The sequence below is a fragment of the Pelophylax lessonae genome, assembly GCF_965119305.1.
Source record: "Pelophylax lessonae genome assembly, chromosome: 1".
NCBI classification, from domain to species: domain Eukaryota; kingdom Metazoa; phylum Chordata; class Amphibia; order Anura; family Ranidae; genus Pelophylax; species Pelophylax lessonae.
This window is the reverse complement of record NC_138768.1, coordinates 756,969,577-756,992,634: the sequence shown is the minus strand read 5'-3', so window position 1 is coordinate 756,992,634 and position 23,058 is coordinate 756,969,577. Positions and strand designations below refer to the sequence as shown.

Sequence of the window (23,058 nt, the reverse complement as noted above, 5' to 3'; positions counted from 1 at the left end):
TGCGCTGATATCTGGCGTCATTGCGCACACCACGATCACGTGAGGGACATTCCCTGGAGGAGACTCTCAGCCTCCTCATACTCCTCAATTTGCACTACAGGCGGGAGGATGAGATGGGGAAATGCCGCCCATAACGCGCCGCAAACTGATGACACACAAAACTACTGGAAAAAAAATCTTGGGAGTCAATTTGCCACCCCTCTCTAAAGCCCCGTACACACGATAAGAAATTCGGCTGGGAAATTTCGTCCGACGACCGATCTGCCGATTTTCGGATTGTTAGTATGGTGCTTCCGACAACCGACTCCTACTTTTTGGCCGAAAAAATTGTGGTGTGCAGGCTATATCATTTTTGTCGTCCGTCAACATACGTCCGATTTTCGTCTAATTAGTACAGATTTCGATGGGGAAAAATCTTATGAGAAAGACTAGGCATGCTCAGAGATGAAAGAACACATAGAAAGCAATCCAACACATCACTTCTAAAATAGAATTCTGTCGTATGGGAAAATTTGTGTGCAGTCTAGAGCACATTCCAACCAAGAGACACCACTCTGGACAAAATACGGTCGGCAGAAATTCGTTGCGTGTGTACGAGGCTTAAGTGATCCTGGGTCCAATGGACCCAGTGGGACCCATGGTGAGGCCGACCCTGCAAACCTAGTATACCCTATGGCAGTGATTGCAAACCTTGGCACCCCAGAAGTTTTGGAACTACATTTCCCATGATGCTCATGCAGTCTAGTTCCAAAACATCCCCCCCCCCCAGCTACAAGTTATTGCAGTATGTTACCCTTGTATCCTAATCTGCATCCGAGTCAGATCCCAGTCTAGAGGTTGGATCCATTTTTTTAAAAGTGGTGTGCGTATTGAGGGTGGAGTAATAGTACGTTAACCCCTTCTTGTCTGGGTAAATCTGAGCAGTTCAGTGATAGTGCTACTGAGGATTAGAACTCTTTTCCTCTTAAGAATCTGGCTTTTTACATTTAGGGAATAGAACTTGGCAGTTGTGGAAGTTTTTTCATTGGAAATTAGTTTGTAAAGGCAGTCCTATACAGCATATGGAGGATTAATCCCGGAGCCTGCAGCGTGGCATAATACACATCTGGCTGCTGAGAGATAAAAATGTAAGTATGGCTGGGCAACACCGTTGCATATTAATGATTTCATTAAGAAAAGCCATTTCTAAGTAGCAGGATCAGCCGGGGACAGTTAATATGACAGTTAACAATGACTGAGAGGAGAGTCACTTTAAAAACTCTGATTCTTCCTATTGCTGTTCTTTTATAAATCCTGCTTAATCATTGATCATTTTTAACTTTAGGAAAGAGCCCTGAGTATGGAGATTTGTGCCGCTGAGTTAATATTTATAAGTATGGCAATAAAAATTATTATTTTAAATGCTAAATCGACATGTATTAGTGTTGTAAGGAAACCAAAACTGTATTGTTATAGTATTGTTTGTATATTGACTGGCATGTAGTGTGCCTGTGCATGTGTGTGTGTGTGTGTGTGTGTGTGTGTATATATATATATATATATATATATATATATATATATATATATATATATATATATATATATATATATACACACACTCCAACAGTGTGTGTATATATAAATGGTTTGTGTGGAGTAAAAAAAAAAGTGTGGAGTATATTTGTATTCAGCCCCCCTGAGTCAATACTCTTTAGAACCACCTTTTACTGCAATTACAGCTGCAAGTCTTTTTGGTGATGTCTCTACCAGCTTTGTTCATCTAGACTAGAGAATTACATTTATGCCCATTCTTCTTTGCAAGCTCAAGCTCTGTCAGATTGGATGGAGAGCGTCTGTGAACTGCAATTTTCAAGTCTTGCCACAGATTCTCAATTGGATTTAGGTCTGGGCTATGCCTGATCCATTCTAACACATGACTATGCTTTGCTCTAAACCATTGTAGCTCTGGCTGTATGTTTAGGGTCGTTGTCCTGCTGGAAGGTGAACCTCTGCCCCAGTCTCAAGTCTTTTTTGCAGACTTCAACAGGTTTTCTTCTAAGATTGCCCTGAGTTCGGCTCCATCATCTTCCCATCCTCCCATCCACTCTGACCAGCTTCCCTGTCCCTGCTAAAGAAAAGCATCCTCACCAGTGGCGGCCGGTCTATAGGGGGCGCAGGGGCGCCGCCCCCCCCCCCCCAATCTCCGTGGCCCAATAAAAAAAAAAAGGAAGAAAAAAAAATACAATTTTCAGCTCACTAGGGGCGCCGGACTAACTGGTGGCTATGGGGGGGTGGGGTTTTGCACCCACGTGCTTTTAGCAGAGCTGCCGATTGGCGGCCTTCTGGGGGTCATCGGGGCCCAAAGCAATGCGCCCCGACACTCCCCACTTTCCGGATGTCCTGGCTGTGATTGGTCCAGTCTCCAGCCTGGACCAATCATAGAGGACATCCCGGGTGACGTCGCGTGGGGGGCAGTGCGTGTGTTAGTCATGCGCCGTCCCGACGTCAGAGAAGAGGGCAGCGGGCGGCACGCATGGAGGAAGAAGATGTCCGGTGTCCTGTCGGAGGACACAGGTCCGACCGAGTCGCGGCCCCCATGGAGGAAGAAGACGTTGACTCCCGAGCAGCACGCCAGGGAGTCGGGACAGTGACGGGCGGCGCGCATGCAGGGCGAGGACTCGGAGGAAGAAGACGTCCACTGCAGTGGCACCAGAGGTAAGTGAAGTCTCGGGGGGGGGGGGGGGGGGCACACAAGCACGCTGGTCTCTGCATTGAAAGAGGCATGTATACTGGTCACTGCATTGAAGGGGGCATGTATACTGGTCACTGCATTGAAGGGGGCATGTACGCTGGTCACTACATTGAAGGGGGCATGTACGCTGGTCACTACATTGAAGGGGGCATGTACGCTGATCACTACATTGAAGGGGGCATGTACGCTGGTCACTACATTGAAGGGGGCATGTATGCTGGTCACTTCATTGAAGGGGGCATGTATACAGCTCTGAGGGCTTCACAGAACAGCTGTATTTATACTGAGATTAAATTACACACAGGTGGACTCTATTTACTAATTAGGAGACTTCTGAAGGCAATTGGTTCCACTTTATTTTAGTTAGGGGTATCAGAGTAAAGGGGGCTGAATACAAATGCATGCCACACTTTTCAGATAATTATTTGTAAAAAATTTTGAAAACCATTTATCATTTTCCTTCCACTTCACAATTATGTGCCACCTTGTGTTAGTCTTTCACATAAATCCCAATAAAATACAATTGCACTTTTGGTTGTAACATGACAAAATGTGGAAAATTTGAAGGAGTATGAATACACACCGTATATATATATATATATATATATATATATATATATATATGTGTGCGTGTGTATGTATGGTGTATGTATGTATGTATATGTATAATATATATATATATATATATATATATATATATATTATAAATGTGTGTGTGTGTGTGTGTGTGTGTGTGTGTGTGTTTATGTATAAATTTTATTCTGTGTGTGTGTATGTATGTATGTGTATGTATGTATGTATGTATGTGTATATATGTATGTGTGTGTGTGTGTGTGTGTGTGTGTGTGTGTATATATATATATATATATATATATATATATATATATATATATATAAATACATTTTTATATACTGTGTGTATGTATGTATGTGTTTATAGTCCTATTTGTGTAAAATGTAATTTAGCCCTCTAGAATAGATCTCTGTAGAAACAGTGTTCATGACAATAAAGTGTTTGCAGCTATATTAATTAATTAATTTCTTATCTGTCTCTGTATCACAAAACAGTTTTATTGTTTAGAATATTCTACATTTTTTTTTTTTTTTTTTGTGTTCTATTGACCTGATATACTGGTATATCAACCTTTCTCAGCCTTTTTACCCCAGAGGAACCTTTGAAATAGATTCCATGTTCTGGGGAACCCTTGCAAAAAAACAATTTTATTGGTGGTCAGTGGGAAGAATTCAACCCCCCTCCCTCACGTTGGTGGTCAGTGGGCAGGATGCCCTCCTTATGGGCAGCTAAAAAAGATCATTGGGTTAATGCAGCTGACTTGACTGACTCAGACCAATGCAGGCACCATCAACATGGGAGGTCAATCAGCCACAGCTAAAGGAAGTCTCAGGAGGAACCCTAGTTGGAATGGCTGGGTTATACAGTAGACAGATTTACAAGTATCTATGACCGTATTTGGTGCATACTGAATGTGTTGAAGTTATGTCTAAAAATGATGCCAAGTATGTGCTTTAGAAGGTGTAACAGGTGTTCTGTTCAGGAAGTATCTGTTTCTTTGTTGCTCATTTCAATTGTGACCGAACCATATTTTTATACACATTCATGTCTTGTAATGTTAGATAATGTGGAGTTTGATAAACTCCAACTCCAGCTAAGGTTTTCTCTTTTAGGGCTCATTCACACGGGTGACGGGTTGTACAGCCCCTGTGAAAATGATCCATGGCCTTTCAGAGGCGGTTCAGGGACAGTTTAGTTGTCTCCCTAATTCCAGTGATTTGTTTTTTCCTTGCCAACTCCTGTGGGGATTTTACATTGAACTACATTTTGCACACAGTTGTGGCACAATGCCGCCTGTCAGACCTGTTAAAAGAATTGTAGCTGTGGCAGTGTAGAAAGGCCTGAGTGACCACCATGTCACATTTATAGGCAGGCAGTCAGGGAAAGACAGAGATCAGCTGCCTGTTTTTACCTCCCCCTGGCCACCCATGTGATCTTAGGATAGAGTGGGGAAGGGTTACAGCTCAGATTTTAGGTGCTATGTATATGCCCCAATTTGTGAGATTTACCCTTGTGGGTTGCTCTGTCTGGCACCCATCAGTTTCCTTTAGATCTTGCCACTATATAAATCCTATATCCTAATGGTAATAATATTATTAATAAACCAGTAGTTGGGAGATATATTCACAATGGACACATACAAAGCCAAAAAAAAAAAGCAGGTTGAGCTTTAGCTTTTTGAAAAAGTACAAAGTAGAAAAAACTTGGCATGGCCCCTCTTATACAGAGCAGCAACACAGTGCTAATCTCCCACAACTTTAAGGTTCAGTTTTACCAAAACCTCTTTATTTATTCCATCCCTCCCTCCTAATCGAGGTGTATTATGTATTTACCATTTACCAACCTCAGATGCAGACAAATGCTGCAGATGTACCAGATGTAGGAGGACAGCCACACCGCCTGTAAACATTCCCCAAGCCTTGGCAGAATGGCAGCCACATGCTAAAAATCATCTGAGGCCTAGAGATAAGAAAAGCAGCAGAGAAAGAGATTTGTGTACCTATGCACCTACCTATTAACCACTTTACCACCGGAGGATTTTGCTGTCTTACGTCCAGGCCACTTTTTGCGATTCGGCACTGTGTGACTTTAACTGACAATTGCGCGGTCGTGCGACGCCGTACCCAAACAAAATTTACGTCCTTTTTTTCCCACAAACAGCTTTCTTTTGGTGGTATTTGATGACCTGTGCGATTTTTTTTTTTTTTTTTTTTTTTTTTTTTTTTTTTTTTTTTACTTTTTGTGCTATAAACAAAAAAAGAGCGTAAATTTTGAAAAAATAACAATATTTTTCACATTTTTGTATATGAAATTCCCCCCCAAAAAAATGTAAAAATCAAATTTTTTTTAAATTTTTGGCCAATTTGTTTTCTGCTAACTATGTTTGGTAAAAAAAATCACAATAAGCGTATTTTGATTGGTTTGCGCAAAAGTTATTGCGCTTACTAACTAAGGGAAAGATTTCTGTCATTTTTGGTGTTTTTTAACGAGTAATTGCGGCGATCTGCGATTTTTTTTTTTTTTTTTTTTGCGGGACTGCGACATTGCGGCGGACAGATCGGACCCTTGACTGACATTTTTGACACTTTTGGGGTTACCAGTGACATTACTACAGTAATCAGTGCTATAAATATGCACTGTTACTGTAAAAACGACACTGGCAGGGAAGGGGTTAATTTTATTAGAGAGGGAGGGGTTAATGTATGCCTGGTGCTTACTAATGTGTGTGGGGGGAGGTGACTGAGTGACACAGGGACAGATCTCATGTTCAGCTATGCTGAACCCTGCAATCTGTCACTTAGGAGATCCGCCCACTCTGTTTACACAAGCGGGCAGATCTCCAAACTCGATTCCCCGACGATCGGGGAAGAGCAGCGGCAATCGCCGCTGCTCCTCCCCTGGCCCGACTCCCGCTGTGACTGAATACAGTGGGAGCGAGCCTCCGGCGGTGCGCAAGCGCCGCCCACAAGGGGAGGAGTCCAGCGACGTAGGTCTACGTCGCTGGACGGGAACGAGCCACTGTGCCGCAGTAGAGGCACAGTGAGCGGGGGTAAAGTGGTTAATGATCTGTTGTATGAATTTTTAATGGTTTACTTCATCAGATGTCTTTCCTACCCATAGCCAAAATGTCAAGCGAGGAAAGTAAAACGGAGGAAGAAAACACAGAGACTGCTCTAGAAAAGATCACAGATCTGGTACTGAGTGAGGACAGCAAGTCTACATCCCAGGAAAGCACACAGAGCAGCCAAGAGTTCTATACATCATCTGCTGAGTCGGCTCCAGACTCTCAGGAAAAAGTCCACCAAGATGGGCAAACCCAAGAAAGCCCAGAGGAACTTTGTGAGTCGGTGAGCTTAGAGCCAGCATCTGAGTCCACAGACAACCAGGAAGAGCATGACCATCCCGTATGTCATCCTTTTGTTTTCTTTCTTACTTTCAAGAGCTTTAATTCTAAAAAGAACATGGTTTGGAAAGATGATCACCATTGCTTCTTGCACTGCTCGATGGAAAATGAACATTTACAATAATACCATTTGTATAATTACAGTATATCTCAGTGTAGATTTAAAGATTGATTCAGCAAGTGGGAAAGTTTATTTTTTCTGTTAAAGGGAAGATTGAAAATCCCAAATAAATAATCGCCTTTGTTACATTGGTCTGCTTTCTATATGTGCAAGCATTCAAGGTAGAGATTCTGTGCAAAGCTACCCTACCTAGAAACCCCTCATAAACTTTTAAAGATGTTGTTGTTTTATGTTTTTTTTTTATTTAACTTCCTAAAAGCGGAAAAAAGAAATAAAAAAAAAAGGAACATACAAACATTACAGCAGTATACAAAATAGATACAGATAAAGCAAATGAGTATTACAATACAGGGACATGGAAAAAATACGGCCACTCGTAATGAACCATAGGGCTAGCTGGCAGGAACTTTTGTGTGGACACCTAACCTGTTTCGGACTAATATAGGAGAGTCCTTCTTCAGAGGTGCAACGATGGGTACTATTATTTTCTAAAATATAAATGTATTATGTTAGTAATGTAATCATACCTATCACAAATAAGTAATGTGTGTATATAGTATAAAGTAGAAGGTATATCACAAAGATGCAGTAATATCACAGTCAAAACATTACATAAGCTATAATTATACTTACAAAGTTCAACAAATATATTGCACATCATAGCCGGATGAAGAATAACCACTGCCGGATGGACCCATACGATGCCGGATGGCCCCGCAAAGATCCCCTTTGTTGTGAACCAATAAGTCCTCAGAGTCGCAGTCACCAGGACCCCAAAACGAGCAACCGCCCACCCCTGGCTGGAGTATAGATGGGCGATTGCTCGTTTTGGGGTCCTTGTGACTGCCACTCTGTCTCTATCTGAGGACCTATTCGTTGAAAACATAGGGGGTCTTTAATCGTGCGGGTCCATCTGGCAGTGGTTATTCTTCATCCAGCTATGATGTGCAGTATATTTGTTGAACTTTGTAAGTATATTTGTAGCTTATGTAATGTTTTGACTGTGATATTACTGCATCTTTGTGATATACCTTCTACTTTATACACATTACTTATTTGTGATAGGTATGATTACATTACTAACCTAATACATTTATATTTTAGAAAAAAATAGTACCCATCATTGCACCTCTGAAGAAGGATTCTACTATATTAGTCCAAAACATGTTAGGTGTTCATACAAAAGTTCATGGCAGCTAACCCGATAGTTCATTACTGTACTGGTGGCCGCTTGTTTTCCATGTCTCTGTGATGTAATGCACAGGTGTCAAACACAAGGCCCGTGGGCCGAATGCGGCCCCCCCAGGCCATTTCATGTGGCCCTTGCACCTCTCCTGCAGCTATGGCACTCCCCTTGTCTCTGCCACCCACCTTGTCTCAGTAGTCGGCAGCAGAGAGGACAGGACTCCTTTGCCAGATCCTGCACTCCTGTGAAGCTGCAGAAAGGCTTGTCATTGCCCCCCCCCCTTTCTCAGCAGTTCGCAGCAGAGAGGAGGGCAGAACTCCTCCTACAGATGCTGCACCTCTCTGTGCAGCCGCAACACCACCTTGCCTCTGCGTCCCCTGGTCTCAGCATTCATCAGACTCTGGAAGCTGACTCCAGCCCTCCTCTGCTTCTCCTCCAGACCCTGCACTTTCTTCTTCCCAGACCCACCCGCATCTTCTTTCTGACAGCAGAACAAATTAAGGGGGTGCATTGTGATGTATGGAAATGTGGGTGACTCTTGAATTCTGATGGTGGGGGCTCTTGACATCTCGTGTAAGGGGGCGTGGAGTGCTCTGGACATCGAATCTTACAGATATAACTGGCCCTTTCAGGGCAACCATAATGCTGATGCGGCCCATGATGAAATTGAGTTTAACACCCCTGATGTAATGGGTACCCAGTTGTTTTATCTGTATGTATTTTGTATACTGCTGTAATGTTTGTATGTTCCTTCATTTTTTTTTTTAACAAGTTTTTTGATTTTGGTCTATCTTTAAAGTCCATGAGGGGTTTCTAGTGCAGTTTTGCGCAGAATCTTTGCTTTTCAAATATATATTGGCCATGACAGACTATTCTTCTCAAACTACCACCTCTCCTCATACCATAAGCATTCAATGTATGTTATTTTTTTTAGCAGATGTTGTGAGATCCAGATTTATTGGACTTTACATTTCATATAGCTCTGCCTTCATATTCTTTTTCTCAAGACAGATGTCTATTAATGCAACCATAAACATAACAACATATAAATGAAGAAAAAAAAAAAATCTTAAATAAATTGGATCATTTTTTATTTTCAGTACTCTAAATCCTGCAGTTGGTAGCAAGGCAAAAATCCTTAAAGGGTCCATTTTTGCCTGCCTCTGAAATTACTAAAATGCAAATTAGTTGAAATAAACATATATTTTTCTTTTCATAATTTATGGACCAAAACATGGTTTGGTCATGCCCCATACACACGTGCAGATTATCTGCAGACTTTTGTCTGCAGACTTACCAAAACCATATAATATGAGGTCAAACCTAAACACTTTCAATTTGTATGCAATCCGGCAGGCCCTTGCACTACATAGAAAAGGTAAGTCTGCAGACAAAAGTCTGCAGATAATCTGCACGTGTGTATGGGGCATAAGGCAAACATTGTTTTCATAAGTTCAACAGGGACTCTTTTGAGAAAAAAAAAACAAAAAAATAAAATGTTTTAATGTATTTGCAATTCATTCAATCCATTGCCAAGACAACACAACTTTGTGCACTGCTCCTCAACAGAGGGTCAAAAGAGTCCCTGTAAAATGTGAATTCACTGCCATGTGTTTGTGTGTTGTGTCAGAAAAAAGGTCATATGTCCACTTTTTTGTGTGTTCTGGTGTGTTGGCGGCCCATTAAAATGGCACATCATACCACAACATGAAGATGTGAATAGACCCGAAGTAATACTTTTATTAATCCTTCAGGATGAAGAAGGTGCTGCAAAAGGAAGTAGCTGGTCTACCTGGGGGACATGGGGCAAATCCCTCTTATCATCAGCTAGTGCAACTGTAGGTAAGGAAATTCTCTGTATTTTAACTGTTCCATGCAGATTTAGAATGCATTTGGGGAAATTTGAGTTACAAAGCTATGGCATTCATAGACTATATCATACACTTATCAGATAGGCACCCAAACATGACTTCAGTAAAAAAACTAATTTGATTTTCTACTTAAATCACCTTGGAACTGGAAAAGTCATGAGGTTTAAAAACTGTATCCCAAGCACCAACTAACCCTTTATTGGGGGCACAAATGCTGGCTATAGGTCATTTGTCAATGGGCAAATGCAGCATGTTTCAGTTTGAGACCCTTCTAAATGTCCTCACAGATGCTTCTGAACTTTTTTGATTTTCCTCTGGCCTGCATTTGTCCCCCTAAGCTGCTTCAAGCTGTCTCTTCATTCCTTTTGACTTGTATATTAAGAAAATCAGTTCTACCTGAACAAAATTGGCCTGCATTCAGGCAGGAAGTGAGGGAAATCGCTCTTAAAGATACAAACAGCAATAACAACACAGTTGTTATCAGTGGCGGCTGGTGCTCAAAATTTATGGGGGGGGGGGGGGGCGCAAAAAGAAAAATGTAATGGGTATTGCTTCGCGTCAAAAAACGCGGTAAAAAATTGCGTGACTTTGAGGTCATGGTACAGGCATGGCACAGGTGATGGTATAGGCATGGCACAGGTGATGGTACAGGCATGGCACAGATCATGGTACAGGTGATGGTATAGGCATGGCACAGATATGGTATAGGCATGGCACAGGTCATGGTACAGGCATGTCACAGGTCATGGTACAGGAGATGGTATATGCCCCCTTTCAATGCAGAGACCAGCGTACATGCCCCCTTTCAATGCAGAGACCAGCGTACATGCCCCCTTTCAATGCAGAGACCAGCGTACATGCCCCCTTTCAATGCAGAGACCAGCGTACATGCCCCCTTCAATGTAGTGACCAGCGTACATGCCCCCTTCAATGCAATGAACACTGTGCTGTGCCCCCACAATGCAATGAACACTGTGCTGTGCCCCCACAATGCAATGAACACTGTGCTGTGCCCCCACAATGCAATGAACACTGTGCTGTGCCCCCTTCAATGCAATGAACACTGTGCTGTGCCCCCTTCAATGCAATGAACACTGTTCTGTGCCCCCTTCAATGCAATGAACACTGTGCTGTGCCCCCACAATGCAATGAACACTGTGCTGTGCCCTCTTCAATGCAATGAACACTGTGCTGTGCCCCCACAATGCAATGAACACTGTGCTGTGCCCCCACAATGCAATGAACACTGTGTTGTGCCCCCACAATGCAGAGTTCAGCGTGTGTGCCCCCTTCAATGCAACTGTGCCCCCTTCAATGCAATGAACTTTGTGCCGTGCCGTCCCCCCATCAATGCAGAGTTCAGCGTGCATGCCCCTTTCAATGCGGTGTGCCACCCCCACCCCCCCACCCCCCAGACCAGTGCACTTACCTGGAGCAGGTCCCGGACTCCCGGCGGGCGGCTTCTTCTCACTCCGTCTTCGGCGGGCGGCTTCCGGCTTCGGCAGGCGGCTTCCGGCGGCGCATCTTCTCGAGTCCTCCTCCCGCTCCCGCCTCCTCCTCGGCTCAGCCAATTGCATGGGGTTTGCCATGTGGCCAATCAGGAAGCTGGTATTAGACCGGCTTCCTGATTGGAGGAGGAGGAGGAGGATCGGTGTGACAATAGCGAATTTTCATTGGCTATTGTCACACAATGGGTGGGCTCGGGACGCACTGGTTTTCCCCCCCGGGACCACCCTTTCCATCGCCCTATTAGAGCCACTGGCTATAATCAGGTGATTGAAAAAAAAAAAAAAAAAAAAACATTGCCCCTGCGCCCTCAACACACCAGGCGCCACTGGTTGTTATAGTGTGAAAGGATTAAATCTCTGTTTTTTATTGTTGTCTGTGTCCTCATTAGGAAACCTTTCCCTTAATTTTCTGTCCTGTATGCCAAGATGTGAAAAGCAGTCACCAGAACAGACAGTAGGGGAAATCTACGCAACAAGGACACATATGGCAATGAAGACTCACCAGAGGTTTTATAGCTCTTCACCACCCTGTCCAAAAAACAAAAAAAAAAAAGCAATTGGTCTATCCTTCCTTAAATGAGTCTGTACTGTCTAGTAGGCTGAGATATTAAATGTATGAATATATAAAAAAAATAAAATGAGTACTTTTTCTAAACAGGTCATAGCCTATCTGCAGTCAAGGAAAAAGCTGGAGCCACTTTGCGAATGAGAAACTCAGAGTCTGAGTCCGATACTGGAGAACAGGGTGAGAATTTTGTGTCATGTCTGATCACTACCAGAAACGTGCCCTGCACTTACATTTTCATGGAATTAAATGTGCAATGCTCCGTTCACTTCCTGTCCCAAAGACACAACAGAAAGTTAGTGGAAATCTCTCTAAAGTGAGGGGAATTCCCCACTCAGACAGTTCTCACCGTAATAGGTGTCAAGAAGATTTTCTTTCATTTCTTGTTCTGGAGACAACTGTAAAATGTTGTATTTCCCCCCCTCACACAGAGCGCTAATGCAATGTACAATTCATAATCCATATTCCCACCAGAGCCGCTGATAGGGGGTAGAGCCAGCCCTCCTGTAATGGGCCTGGGTCCCTTCTGTTAAGCTGGGAGCAGGTAAAAACTCTTAAAATACCTTTGGATTCATGCACAGTAATCCCATAGGTCATGGCTCCTAGAGAATATTTACTCATATTTTATGAGCAGGCAAATTAATCTTCCAGGCTGTGGCTCCCAACAATTTAAAATAAGGTTCTGGCCTATTCTATATACAGTATATATTCGTAAGGGCAGGGCAGAACTTTAATTTAATTCTCAGGGGCCACAGAACAGAGGATTAGAAAATGAGTAAATGGTCCCCTCTCCATGCCTGGCCCTTACTGCTTCTAAACTGATGAGGCCTGGGGGGGGGGGGGGGGGTGTTACGTAATTGCTGTAACCACAGCTGGTGGGATTACTGTGCATTAACTATAAGGTATTTAAAGTCCCTTCCTTCTCTATGTGGGGTGAAGGAGTAGGCCCATCAGGCACGCTTTATTGGAGGGTCCTGTCAGGCAGACTGTATGGGGCCCCTCGAGTTCTAATGGCCGTCCAGACTACCACACACAATACATCAGCACCACATACAATAAGTTGCAAAATCCATTCTTTTTATGACAGGTATTTTCTCCAAAATGCTTTCACATTAGATATCAATTTTAGTGTATAAAAATATACCGTTAATTCCCACTTCACACAGAAAACCACCCAAAATGTCTTACTGGTTTGCGGTGTAAAGTGGGAAGTAGGAATTTTATATACAATCATTTTCACTTTACAGCGCGGGGTAGGGGGCATTATAGTTTTTATACATTGTCTCAATACCTGCACCTCCTCTTCGTAATAAACTTCACCCCCTGTGTTGGGCCCTTTAATTGTGTAATTGGCTTAATTTTAGACCTTTTAATTGTGTGATTAATTTAGATTTGGACCTTTTTTAAATTGTATGATTCAGTACTTATGAGCCACACACTTGGAAGAAGCTTTCTGGAAATAAGTGACATAAAAGTCTCTATACCTTTTCCAGGTCAGTGACTCAGAAAGCATAAAAGCCAAAGCATTAGCAAGGCAGAAGAGGCCAGCAATGGTAGCCCACATATACCTGCCATGACAGGTTTTCTTAGACAATAAGGACACCTAAGAGCAAATTGTGTTGGCAGTATTGCTGTATGTTCACTGACGGACATAGTCTTTATTTGTTGCTTTAAGATTTTTTAAACTCAAAAATGGGATGGAAGTTTTAAAAAAAAACTTTAGGAAGTTTTATTATCCTTAGAAGACTTCTGTACATAAACTGGCAGGCTTACAGTCCTTTGATATATGTTGTACACTTGTGGAGGACATCTACTCTTTGTAATATCATTGCATTTTCTTACTGTGAAATACTTTAATAAAAACATTGAAACAGAAAAAAACTTTAGGAAGCAGTCTTCATATGTAAACTGCCACCAAAACATAATTCTACTATGGTTTAGAGCAGGCATGTCCAACATGCGGCCCGGGGGCCACATGCGGCCCGGAACCCCAGGTAATGCGGCCCACTGCCCCCTGCCAATTTTTGTTTTGCTGGGGAGGAAGAAAGTCAGGTTGGGGGCTTGGCCACAGCGGCTTCTAACTAACGGTAGGCAGAGGCTGCCTTGGAGGGGGGGGGGGTGAGGCGAGCATGTGCAGTGTTTCTGACTCTTACCACCATGACCACTTCAAATCACTGAAGTGGTCATGGTGGTTAGAGTGTTTCTTTAATATCTCTCAGAAGAAGTAAACCTCTGTATACTGATTCCATTTCATTTCATCATCCTCTAGTTGTGTTAAATTAGTGCGGCGGGTGCGGCGGCGTGGGAAGGGCACGGCGGCATTTTATTACTTATATACCTTAACTGTAGTATATATTTTATATGCGGTCCGAGAAAATTTCTCTACACTCAATGTGGCCCAGAGAAGCCAAAAGGTTGGACACCCATGGTTTAGAGTGATAACAGCAATTTTGAAAATACGGTTTTAGTGTTATTAAATTTTGTAACAATAAGATACACGTTGACTTTTTCTGCCATTGTCTTAAAGTGTTGCCAGAAAAAGGAGATTGCCCAGCAGAGCCGTCGTCACCTTCAACAGGTTCCCGTGGTGTATTTTCCACCATAACAAATGTTGTACAAAACACAGTGAGTAATTATAGCCTGCCTTTATGATGTATTGAAGTCTTTAATTTTCTGGATTAGATAATGTCTTTAACCTTGATCATAATGTCACAAAGCCTAGCCCTAACTGTAACACTTAAACCCCCAACCCCTAAGCCTAACACTAATCTAATACCTAAATCAGACTCTCTCATTAGGGGTGCTTCGGAACCCTGGTGTGCCACCTGAGGTTGTCAGGGGTGCCGCAGCATCCTGGTTGAGAAAGGCTGTCAGATCTGACTGAGCTCCCGCTCTGCCAAACTGTACATTGGCACAGCAGGTGCCCATTCAGACAGTGAAATGAAAGCGAGTCAGTTGCAGCAAGACCCCATTCACCTGGGTGTGTACTTCCAGCCACGACATGTGTACGTCCCTGGCTGTTGCCACTGCAGCTAAAAGGAGAACAGTGTGGTAAAAATTCAGCTCAACCACGTGGTTTACCATCCCCAACCTCACGTATGAATGAGCCCTTGGTTCACATCTGTGCTGCTGTGTGTAGGGCAGATTATTCATTTCAATGGGCATTCTAAACCCAGAAAAAGAAGTCCCTGACCCTGTTTTTAAAACTGCACCACACAGAAAATGCACAGCGTTAGCCAATGCATGGGGTACCATTAAGAATTAATGACACCCTCTGCATGTCTGCTAAAGAGCAGCACATTTGTATGTGTGTTGGGAAGGCACATTCCCCTACACACAGTAATGTAAACCAAGCCTTAGACTGGGGTGCTTCCAAACTGAAAATACTTTACAAGGGTGCCCTGACTGGGAAATCACTGCCCCAACACTGCCCCAACTAATTCCTAACACTGCACTAATGTATACAGTATCATACCCACTTTGTTCTGAGTCAGATCCAGACAAAATACAGACCTTGGTCTCTAAAGCAAGGTATACACATTCTGTTCCTTTTTTTTTTTTTTTTAATTATTAGTGAAGAATGAAAAAAAACTGACCGATTCCCGCATCAACACAAACAGGTTGGTGCAGGGATCTCTCCTGCAGTTCTATTGTATTCTGACAGCAGGGATTTCCCCCCTCCCATCAGAATATACAGATCAGCACTGCAGCCATTGGCTGCATTCACTGATTGAATGCTGGTTTACCAAAGGTAATGGCCATTGGACAGAAGTCGTCGTTAGACCGCCTTCTGTTGAACAGCCAGCAGTACACACGAACACAAATTTGGCCAGTTCCTGCTGAACCGGCTGATTTTCAGTCCATGTACTGTATATACCCTGCTTAACACTCAAACCTAAATATCCAAGGTTTCACTCACTGCATTATTTCTTTTCTGTATAGTTACTAAAAACTTTATTAAAAGATTTTTTTTCATACAGAAGAAGGCATGTTCTTTTTAAAGTAAATTCTAAAGATTTTAGCACACCATTATTGTTGTAACCCTGGTAAAATTTTCTAGGGTAAAACCGTTCTCAGCGGCGGTCTGGATGCCTTGGAATTTATAGGTAAGAAGACAATGAATGTACTCGCAGAAAGTGACCCCGGCTTTAAGAAAACGAAAATCCTTATGCAGAGGACAGTATCTTTATCACAGGTATACAAATTCTGCCAGAATATAGAAATGGAGAATGAATTCTGTTATGCGTTTTCACTAAACATTTTAAATTGTGTCATAAACACTTTTGAATAGGAAATAATATGAGAAGGAATGCGTTGTATTTTTTTTGTTTCTGGCTGTGGCCCCAATCAGTATATTTTATTTTCCCACTACCTGTCCCAGTGGAAATGTTCAGCGGGTCTAACCCTTCCTCACACTCCAACTGAAAAAAGCTGTGACAGGAGATACAATTTAAATTATAATATGTATGATAGAATTAATATATCTGATGTTACAATATTGAGATTCATCACCTAAGATGTGTATATATAGGAAACATATAGACTTTAAAGAAACAGATCCAATGTACAATTGTACTTTATATCATATTGGGATCTTTACACAAGAAGTTTTGCCTGCAGATTTTTTTGCTGTAATGTTTCCATAAAAAGGAAATGCCACTGGAGGGCCCATTCACAATTGTGCCACTTGTTATACGACAGTGGACATAACAAGTCGCAGCTCATTGTTTGGAATGGCACGTATTCAGATCTGTGTGACTTAAACACTTCAATACTGGGCACTTTTACCCCCTTCCTTTCCAGGCCAATTTTTAGCTTTCAATTCTGTCGCACTTTGACAATTGCACAATCATGCAACACTGTACCCAAACCAAATTTGTATAATTTTGTTCACACAAATAGAGCTTTTTGTTGGTGGTATTTAATCACCACTGGGGTTTTTTTTTTTTGCTAATTTATTCTGCTACATTTCTTTGGTGAAAATAACCCAAATCCGTGTATTTTATTTAGTCGGTAGGAAATTTGTAGTGTCCACAAACTATGGGAAACAGTATATCTGAAAATTGATCAACCCTGATGTACTGACGGACTCATTTCTTGAGGCCCTAAAATAACAGGACAGTTGAAATACCCCCCAAATGACCCCCTTTTGAAAAATAGACAGTTATTTAGCAGGAGGCATGTTTTTTTTTTTGTTTTAATGTATGGATCGCTATATCCAACAATGAGGTAAGGGGAAATCTATTAATGGGGACACTGGTTCTGGAAACAATTTTTGGAGATTTCCTCTAACTTTATGTTGAGTCTTTGGGACAGAAAATGAGAGGATATTTACCCAAATAGTATATAAAATTCACAAATAGGGTAAACAGGACATACTATATTTGAAATGTGCATGGGACATTCCATCTTTTAAATATATAAAAAGCCTGTGGTAAAATCAAAGATCTATAGTACCACCATCCATTTGAAATTGAAAACTAGAGGGAATTTTTACCAAAGACCAACCTCCCAGTAGGGTCAATGGGGGATAGGGGAAGGGGGATTGGACTGGAATGAGGACTTTATGGGTACTGTATTAATAAAGTAATCAAGAAGTAAAATACAAAATTTTATTTTGAAACCAGGTTTAAAAACAATGAAAACATATAATACATATAGGTACTGTATCAGAGATTTTGAACAGTTGTATGAGCACAGATGCAGTTTTATTAATCCAATAGCGGATTTTCAAACTTCCAGATGTGTGTACCTTAAAATGTTTTGTGGCAAACCACTTCTTCAGGAGGATATTATACACACTATGCTCTTTCTGACAATAATAAACAGTAAATTAGTAATGATGTAATACAATATACAGAACAGTGAAATATATATATATATATATATATATATATATATATATATATAGGGGGTATATGTAGGGGTATGGGAGGGCTATCTTACCTAGTATTCAAGGCTCAAATGGATCACAGACCTGTGGGCACAACCACCAAAATCCTCTCACCGGCAGACATGGGAGAAACTAGATTTAGACCAATTATATAGATGTTTTTAATATATGGTTAGGTTTTATAACGAGGGTATTCCCACCTCTATCCTGTATACAAACAGGGGAAGAGGAGTAGCAATGATTGGTCATTCCTACTCCTCTTCCCCTGTTTGTATACAGGATAGAGGTGGGAATACCCCTCGTTATAAAACCTAACCATATATTAAAAACATCTATATAATTGGTCTAAATCTAGTGTCTCCCATGTCTGCCGGTGAGAGGATTTTGGTGGTTGTGCCCACAGGTCTGTGATCCATTTGAGTAGGGATGCACTGAAATTTCGGCCGAAAATGAGCCTATCTCATTTCGGAAGATAATGGGTTAACATCGCCAAAATTAATATGGCCGCCGTGAGAAAGAAGGAGGGCGCAGTGCAGGGCAGGTTTTAAAAGTCCTGCCTCTGGCCGGCCGCCCGCCTCTCAATCACGTCCCTACTACGATCTGTGCATGAATGGAGGGACATACCAGGCGGGAGGGCGGGGCGAGCAGCCGCTAATAGATAGAACTATGTGATCCTTCCCTGTCAGCTCAGTGGTACTGTGTGTGAATGAGAACTGACCTGACACCGGGCGGTGGGGCGGGGGGAGCGGCCGCTAATAGATACAACTATGTGAGCCTTCACTTCCCTGTCAGGCACGTATCTCCTCTGACAGGGAAGTGAAGGCTCGCATAGTTGTATCTATTAGCGGCCGCTCGCCCCGCTCCCCCGCCCAGAGTGTCCTTTCATTCATATACATTTTGCCGCTGACAGGGAATTGAAGAGAAGTTAAGGCTCACATAGTTACAGATATTAGCAGCCGCTCACCCGCCCTCCCTCCCGGAGTGTCACTTCATTCATGGACAGATCGTAGTAGTAGTAGTGACATCACCGGGAGGCGGGCGGCCGGCCAGAGGCGGGACTTTTGAATAATGGACACCGGAGGAGCTGAGTGAGTAGGAGAGGGACGCTGAGGCTGAGGCTGATGCGGGGGGGGGGGGTGATAGCTGAGGCAGCTTACCATTGGTATTAGTATTAATTATGAAGCATGAGGGGGTTAATGTATTGTCACTGCTGGTCACTGCTGCATTAGTGACCGACCAGTGGCAGTTAATTAACCCCTTTGTGTTGTATTAGTGCAACCAGTATCAGTGTTAATTAACACTGATACTGGTTGCACTAATGCAGCACAAAGGGGTTAATTAACTGCCACTGGTCGGTCACTAATGCATCATTGACCAGCAGTGACAATACATTAACCCCCTCATGCTGCATAATACAAATACCATTGGTAATTAAATTAACCTATTGCCAACCCATCACAGTACATATACTGTGACAGGGTGGCAGCGACAGGTGTACATCGCTGCCTGTTTTTGGTGTATACCTATCTATTTTAAAATTATTTGGGGGGGAAAAAGTCATTTTCAGTTTCGGTTTTCGGCCAAGGGCATCCTGCATTTTCGGCCCAAAATTTTCATTTCAGTGCATCCCTACATTTGAGCCTTGAACACTTGGTAAGATAGCCCTCCCATACCCCTACATATACCCCCTATATATATATTTCACTGTTCTGTACGTTGTATTACATCATTACTAATTGACTGTTTATTATTGTCAGAAAGAGCATAGTGTGTATAATATCCTCCTGAAGAAGTGGTTCACCACAAAACATGTCGAGGTACACACATCTGGAAGTTTTATTAATCCAATAGCGGATTTTCAAACTGCATCTGTGTTCATACAACTGTTCAAAATCTCTGATACAGTACCTATATGTATTATATGTTTTCATTGTTTTTAAACCTTGTTTCAAAATAAAATTTTGTATTTTACTTCTTGATTACTTTATTAATACAGTACCCATAAAGTCCTTATTCCAGTCCAATCCCCCTTCCCCTATCCCCCATTGACCCTACTGGGAGGTTGGTCTTTGGTAAAAATTCCCTCTCATTTTCACATTCCATCTTTTAACATGCAACAAAATGAGTAAAAAAAAAAAAAAAAAAACTGACACAAAGCACGAGTCCCTAATGGCCTGAAATAAACCAGCTAGTTAGGAAACTCACATAAAGCCCCATGTTGGTATTACCTGGGTCACAAAAAGGGGACATTTACCAATATGACACTCAATTAAAATAAAGTACAAACGATGTATCAAACAGCAGCAGATTATAAGATAAGTAAAATTGATATTATTGTAAGGAAATTACAGTATATGCAAAACCTCTGTACACACAAGAAGGGCGGTTGTACAAGATTTTTTTCATGGCTGATAACTTGTTATATGTCGGTGACTCACTAGATGCCAATAACCAAAGGTTTTATCTATAAAACACGTCAGCCTTGGCAGCGCTCATATTTCTCGCTGACATTATTACAGAATTTATAAGCTAGTCAACCGAATCTTAAAACCAGCAGACAACCTAAAGTAGACAGGGAATGTTATGTTTCCATTTGCTGCTTCAAAATATAGACCTATTTTTATATCGAAGCAAGAGATTTCCATTAAAAGGTTGGTCAAAACATAACTGCACACTAGTCCATGCTCTAAATCTACACATATATCATTACATATCTTTGTTGCAGAGAAATTAAAACACTTTAGGGCAGTGGTGGTCAACCTTCTTGATAAAGGGGGGATCAAATGCGGCCCTCAACATCACCAAAAGGCCAGACATAAAACTCAGTAAATATTCAGTGTCAAAGACAGCAAACACACAACAGGATATAGTCAAAGATTAGGGGCATGAGACAAGAAATGGACACAGACTGTGGATATAATACAAAAGATAGTCAGAGACTGCAGACATGATATATAGCATGGTCAGAGACTGTAAACCTGATATAAGATATAGTCAGAGACTGCAGACCTGATACAAGAGATAGTCAGGGACTGCAGACCTGATACAAGGGATGGTCAGAGACTGCAGACCTGATACAAGAGATGGCCAGAGACTTCAGACCTGATACAAGAGATGGCCAGAGACTACAGACCTAATACAAGAGATGGCCATAGACTGCAGACCTAATACAAGAGATGGCCAGAGACTGCAGACCTAATACAAGAGATGGCCAGAGACTGCAGACCTGATACAAGAGATGGCCAGAGACTGCAGACCTGATACAAGAGATGGTCAGAGACTTCAGACCTGATACAAGAGATGGCCAGAGACTGCAGACCTGATACAAGAGATGGCCAGAGACTACAGACCTAATACAAGAGATGGCCAGAGACTGCAGACCTGATACAAGAGATGGCCAGAGACTGCAGACCTTACACAAGAGATGGTCAGAGACTGCAGACATGTTGAAGGAGACTGCTAGAGACTATAGGAGGAGGAGACTGGGGACATGCTTCAGAAGACAGTCAATGACTGGAGACATCTTACATGAGACTTCTAGAAATGTCTGCTACAAAAGGGCAATAGGGAAACACAGATCATCTGCAGGGGGTCCGAGGGCCACACAAAATGTGCCAAAGGGCCGCAGGCTGGGCCCCTGGGCTTTAGAGAGTAATTAAGTGATTTCATCTCTATGTAGCCCAGTCTGGGAAACAAAACCAATGTTGAAATTAACATGCAACTAAAACATAAACAGATTTTTTGTTAAGGCTTGGGTAATTTCTGCATAAAAGCACTATCCACACATCACATGGTTTACAGTCAGTGACATGGAGTAATACATTGACACTTCAAGCCTTTTCTATTTTCCATTTTTTAGAAGATTGTAAAAAAATGTGTTGGTGGGGCACTGAAATCACAGGTGTAGAATAAATATAGTTTCCAATTCTTGGAGGCAGCTCCCCATCGACTGGGGTGCTCATGAAGACCCTCAAGCAGTCTGAAAGTTCAAATAAAAGGATGAGAGAGGCACAACCTAAGATTTAGTCCAACTTTTTCAAACCGGCAAACTGTGCTGGAATTACATAATTTTCATTTTCCAGTAGTATCCTACATTATTGCCAGCATACAAGCCCAGATGAAGGGGAATTTGGGAGCCCCTGATACGGTTTGGCTATACCTTCTATTCTTCTTCTGATTGTTGTAAATAATAGATACTCACTGGACTAATCTTTAAGTTATGGCTCTTGCATGCTTTTTTATAAATTAAAAAAATGTAGAATGGAAGAAAATTTGCTGATTGATTTGCTTCATTTTATGATTCCTACATGGTAGATGTTAAGGGAAGCTAAAGAAAAGGAGAAGCAAAGACTGTCTGCTGAGCAGGTGTCTGATGAGAGGACGGCGCACTATGGATTGTTATTTGATGAGTATCAGGGACTGTCACACCTGGAGGCTTTGGAAATACTGTCCAACGAAAGTGAGACAAAGGTAACATATGAGAGTGATCCTGGTTCTAGCTGACCTAGTTATTACAATGCAGCTTTTTAAATGCTTTGGCTGTCGTCTTTTGTGAATGACCATTTGAAACAAACCCAAATTAAGTTGGCCAGTTTAATCTGTTTTACAGCAGCTTTAGTGCCGGTTCACACTGATGCGAATTTGTTGCAAATATGATGCGTTACAAAAAGCCTAGCTTTGCATGTCATCCAAAAACACATTGTGTTTAATGACGGTCCTTCACAGCTATGTGTATGCGATGTGGCAACAAAAAGGGTCCTGTGCGAGTTTACTGCACTGCGATTTTCCTCTCCAAAGACACCAATGGAAACCGACATGAAATCGCCTTTAACGTTCAGTTCTTTGCGAATACTGCTTTTTCTGTGTAGATTTTTACATATTTCCCCCCTTGCAGAAATCACAGCTGCATTCAATTCCTAAACACTGTCTTTAGCACAAATCGCAATGCAAAATCGCGCTGAACTTCAGCAAAAATCCGCATGAGAAACACACCCATGTGCTTTGAATAGGTGTAAACCCAAAAGGGGAAGCTCCGCTTATTTGCCTCCTCCCACCCTCTCCCACCCTCTCTGCTGACACATTTGGCACCTTTTGGGGGGAGTGGGTACCTGGTTCTGACAGGTTCCCACTTCCAGGTGACTTCGCTGTAGCCCCCCTCCTCCTTCTCCCGCTGCAAAGCCATTCACAAAGCGCAGCACACATGTGC

General features: G+C 42.2%; 1 protein-coding gene across 1 annotated transcript in view; it reads left to right on the top strand.

Moving 5' to 3' along the window:
* FAM114A1 (family with sequence similarity 114 member A1) overlaps nt 1–23,058 on the top strand; it is a 45,748-nt gene that overhangs the window by 2,548 nt on the left and 20,142 nt on the right. Inside the window, exons 2-7 of the mRNA XM_082243405.1 lie at nt 6,426–6,709; nt 9,770–9,857; nt 12,053–12,139; nt 14,487–14,584; nt 16,020–16,154; nt 22,167–22,322. Of these exons, the coding sequence (XP_082099531.1) occupies nt 6,431–6,709; nt 9,770–9,857; nt 12,053–12,139; nt 14,487–14,584; nt 16,020–16,154; nt 22,167–22,322 (843 nt within the window). The 5' untranslated portion in view covers nt 6,426–6,430. The remainder of the gene's footprint in view (nt 1–6,425; nt 6,710–9,769; nt 9,858–12,052; nt 12,140–14,486; nt 14,585–16,019; nt 16,155–22,166; nt 22,323–23,058) is intronic.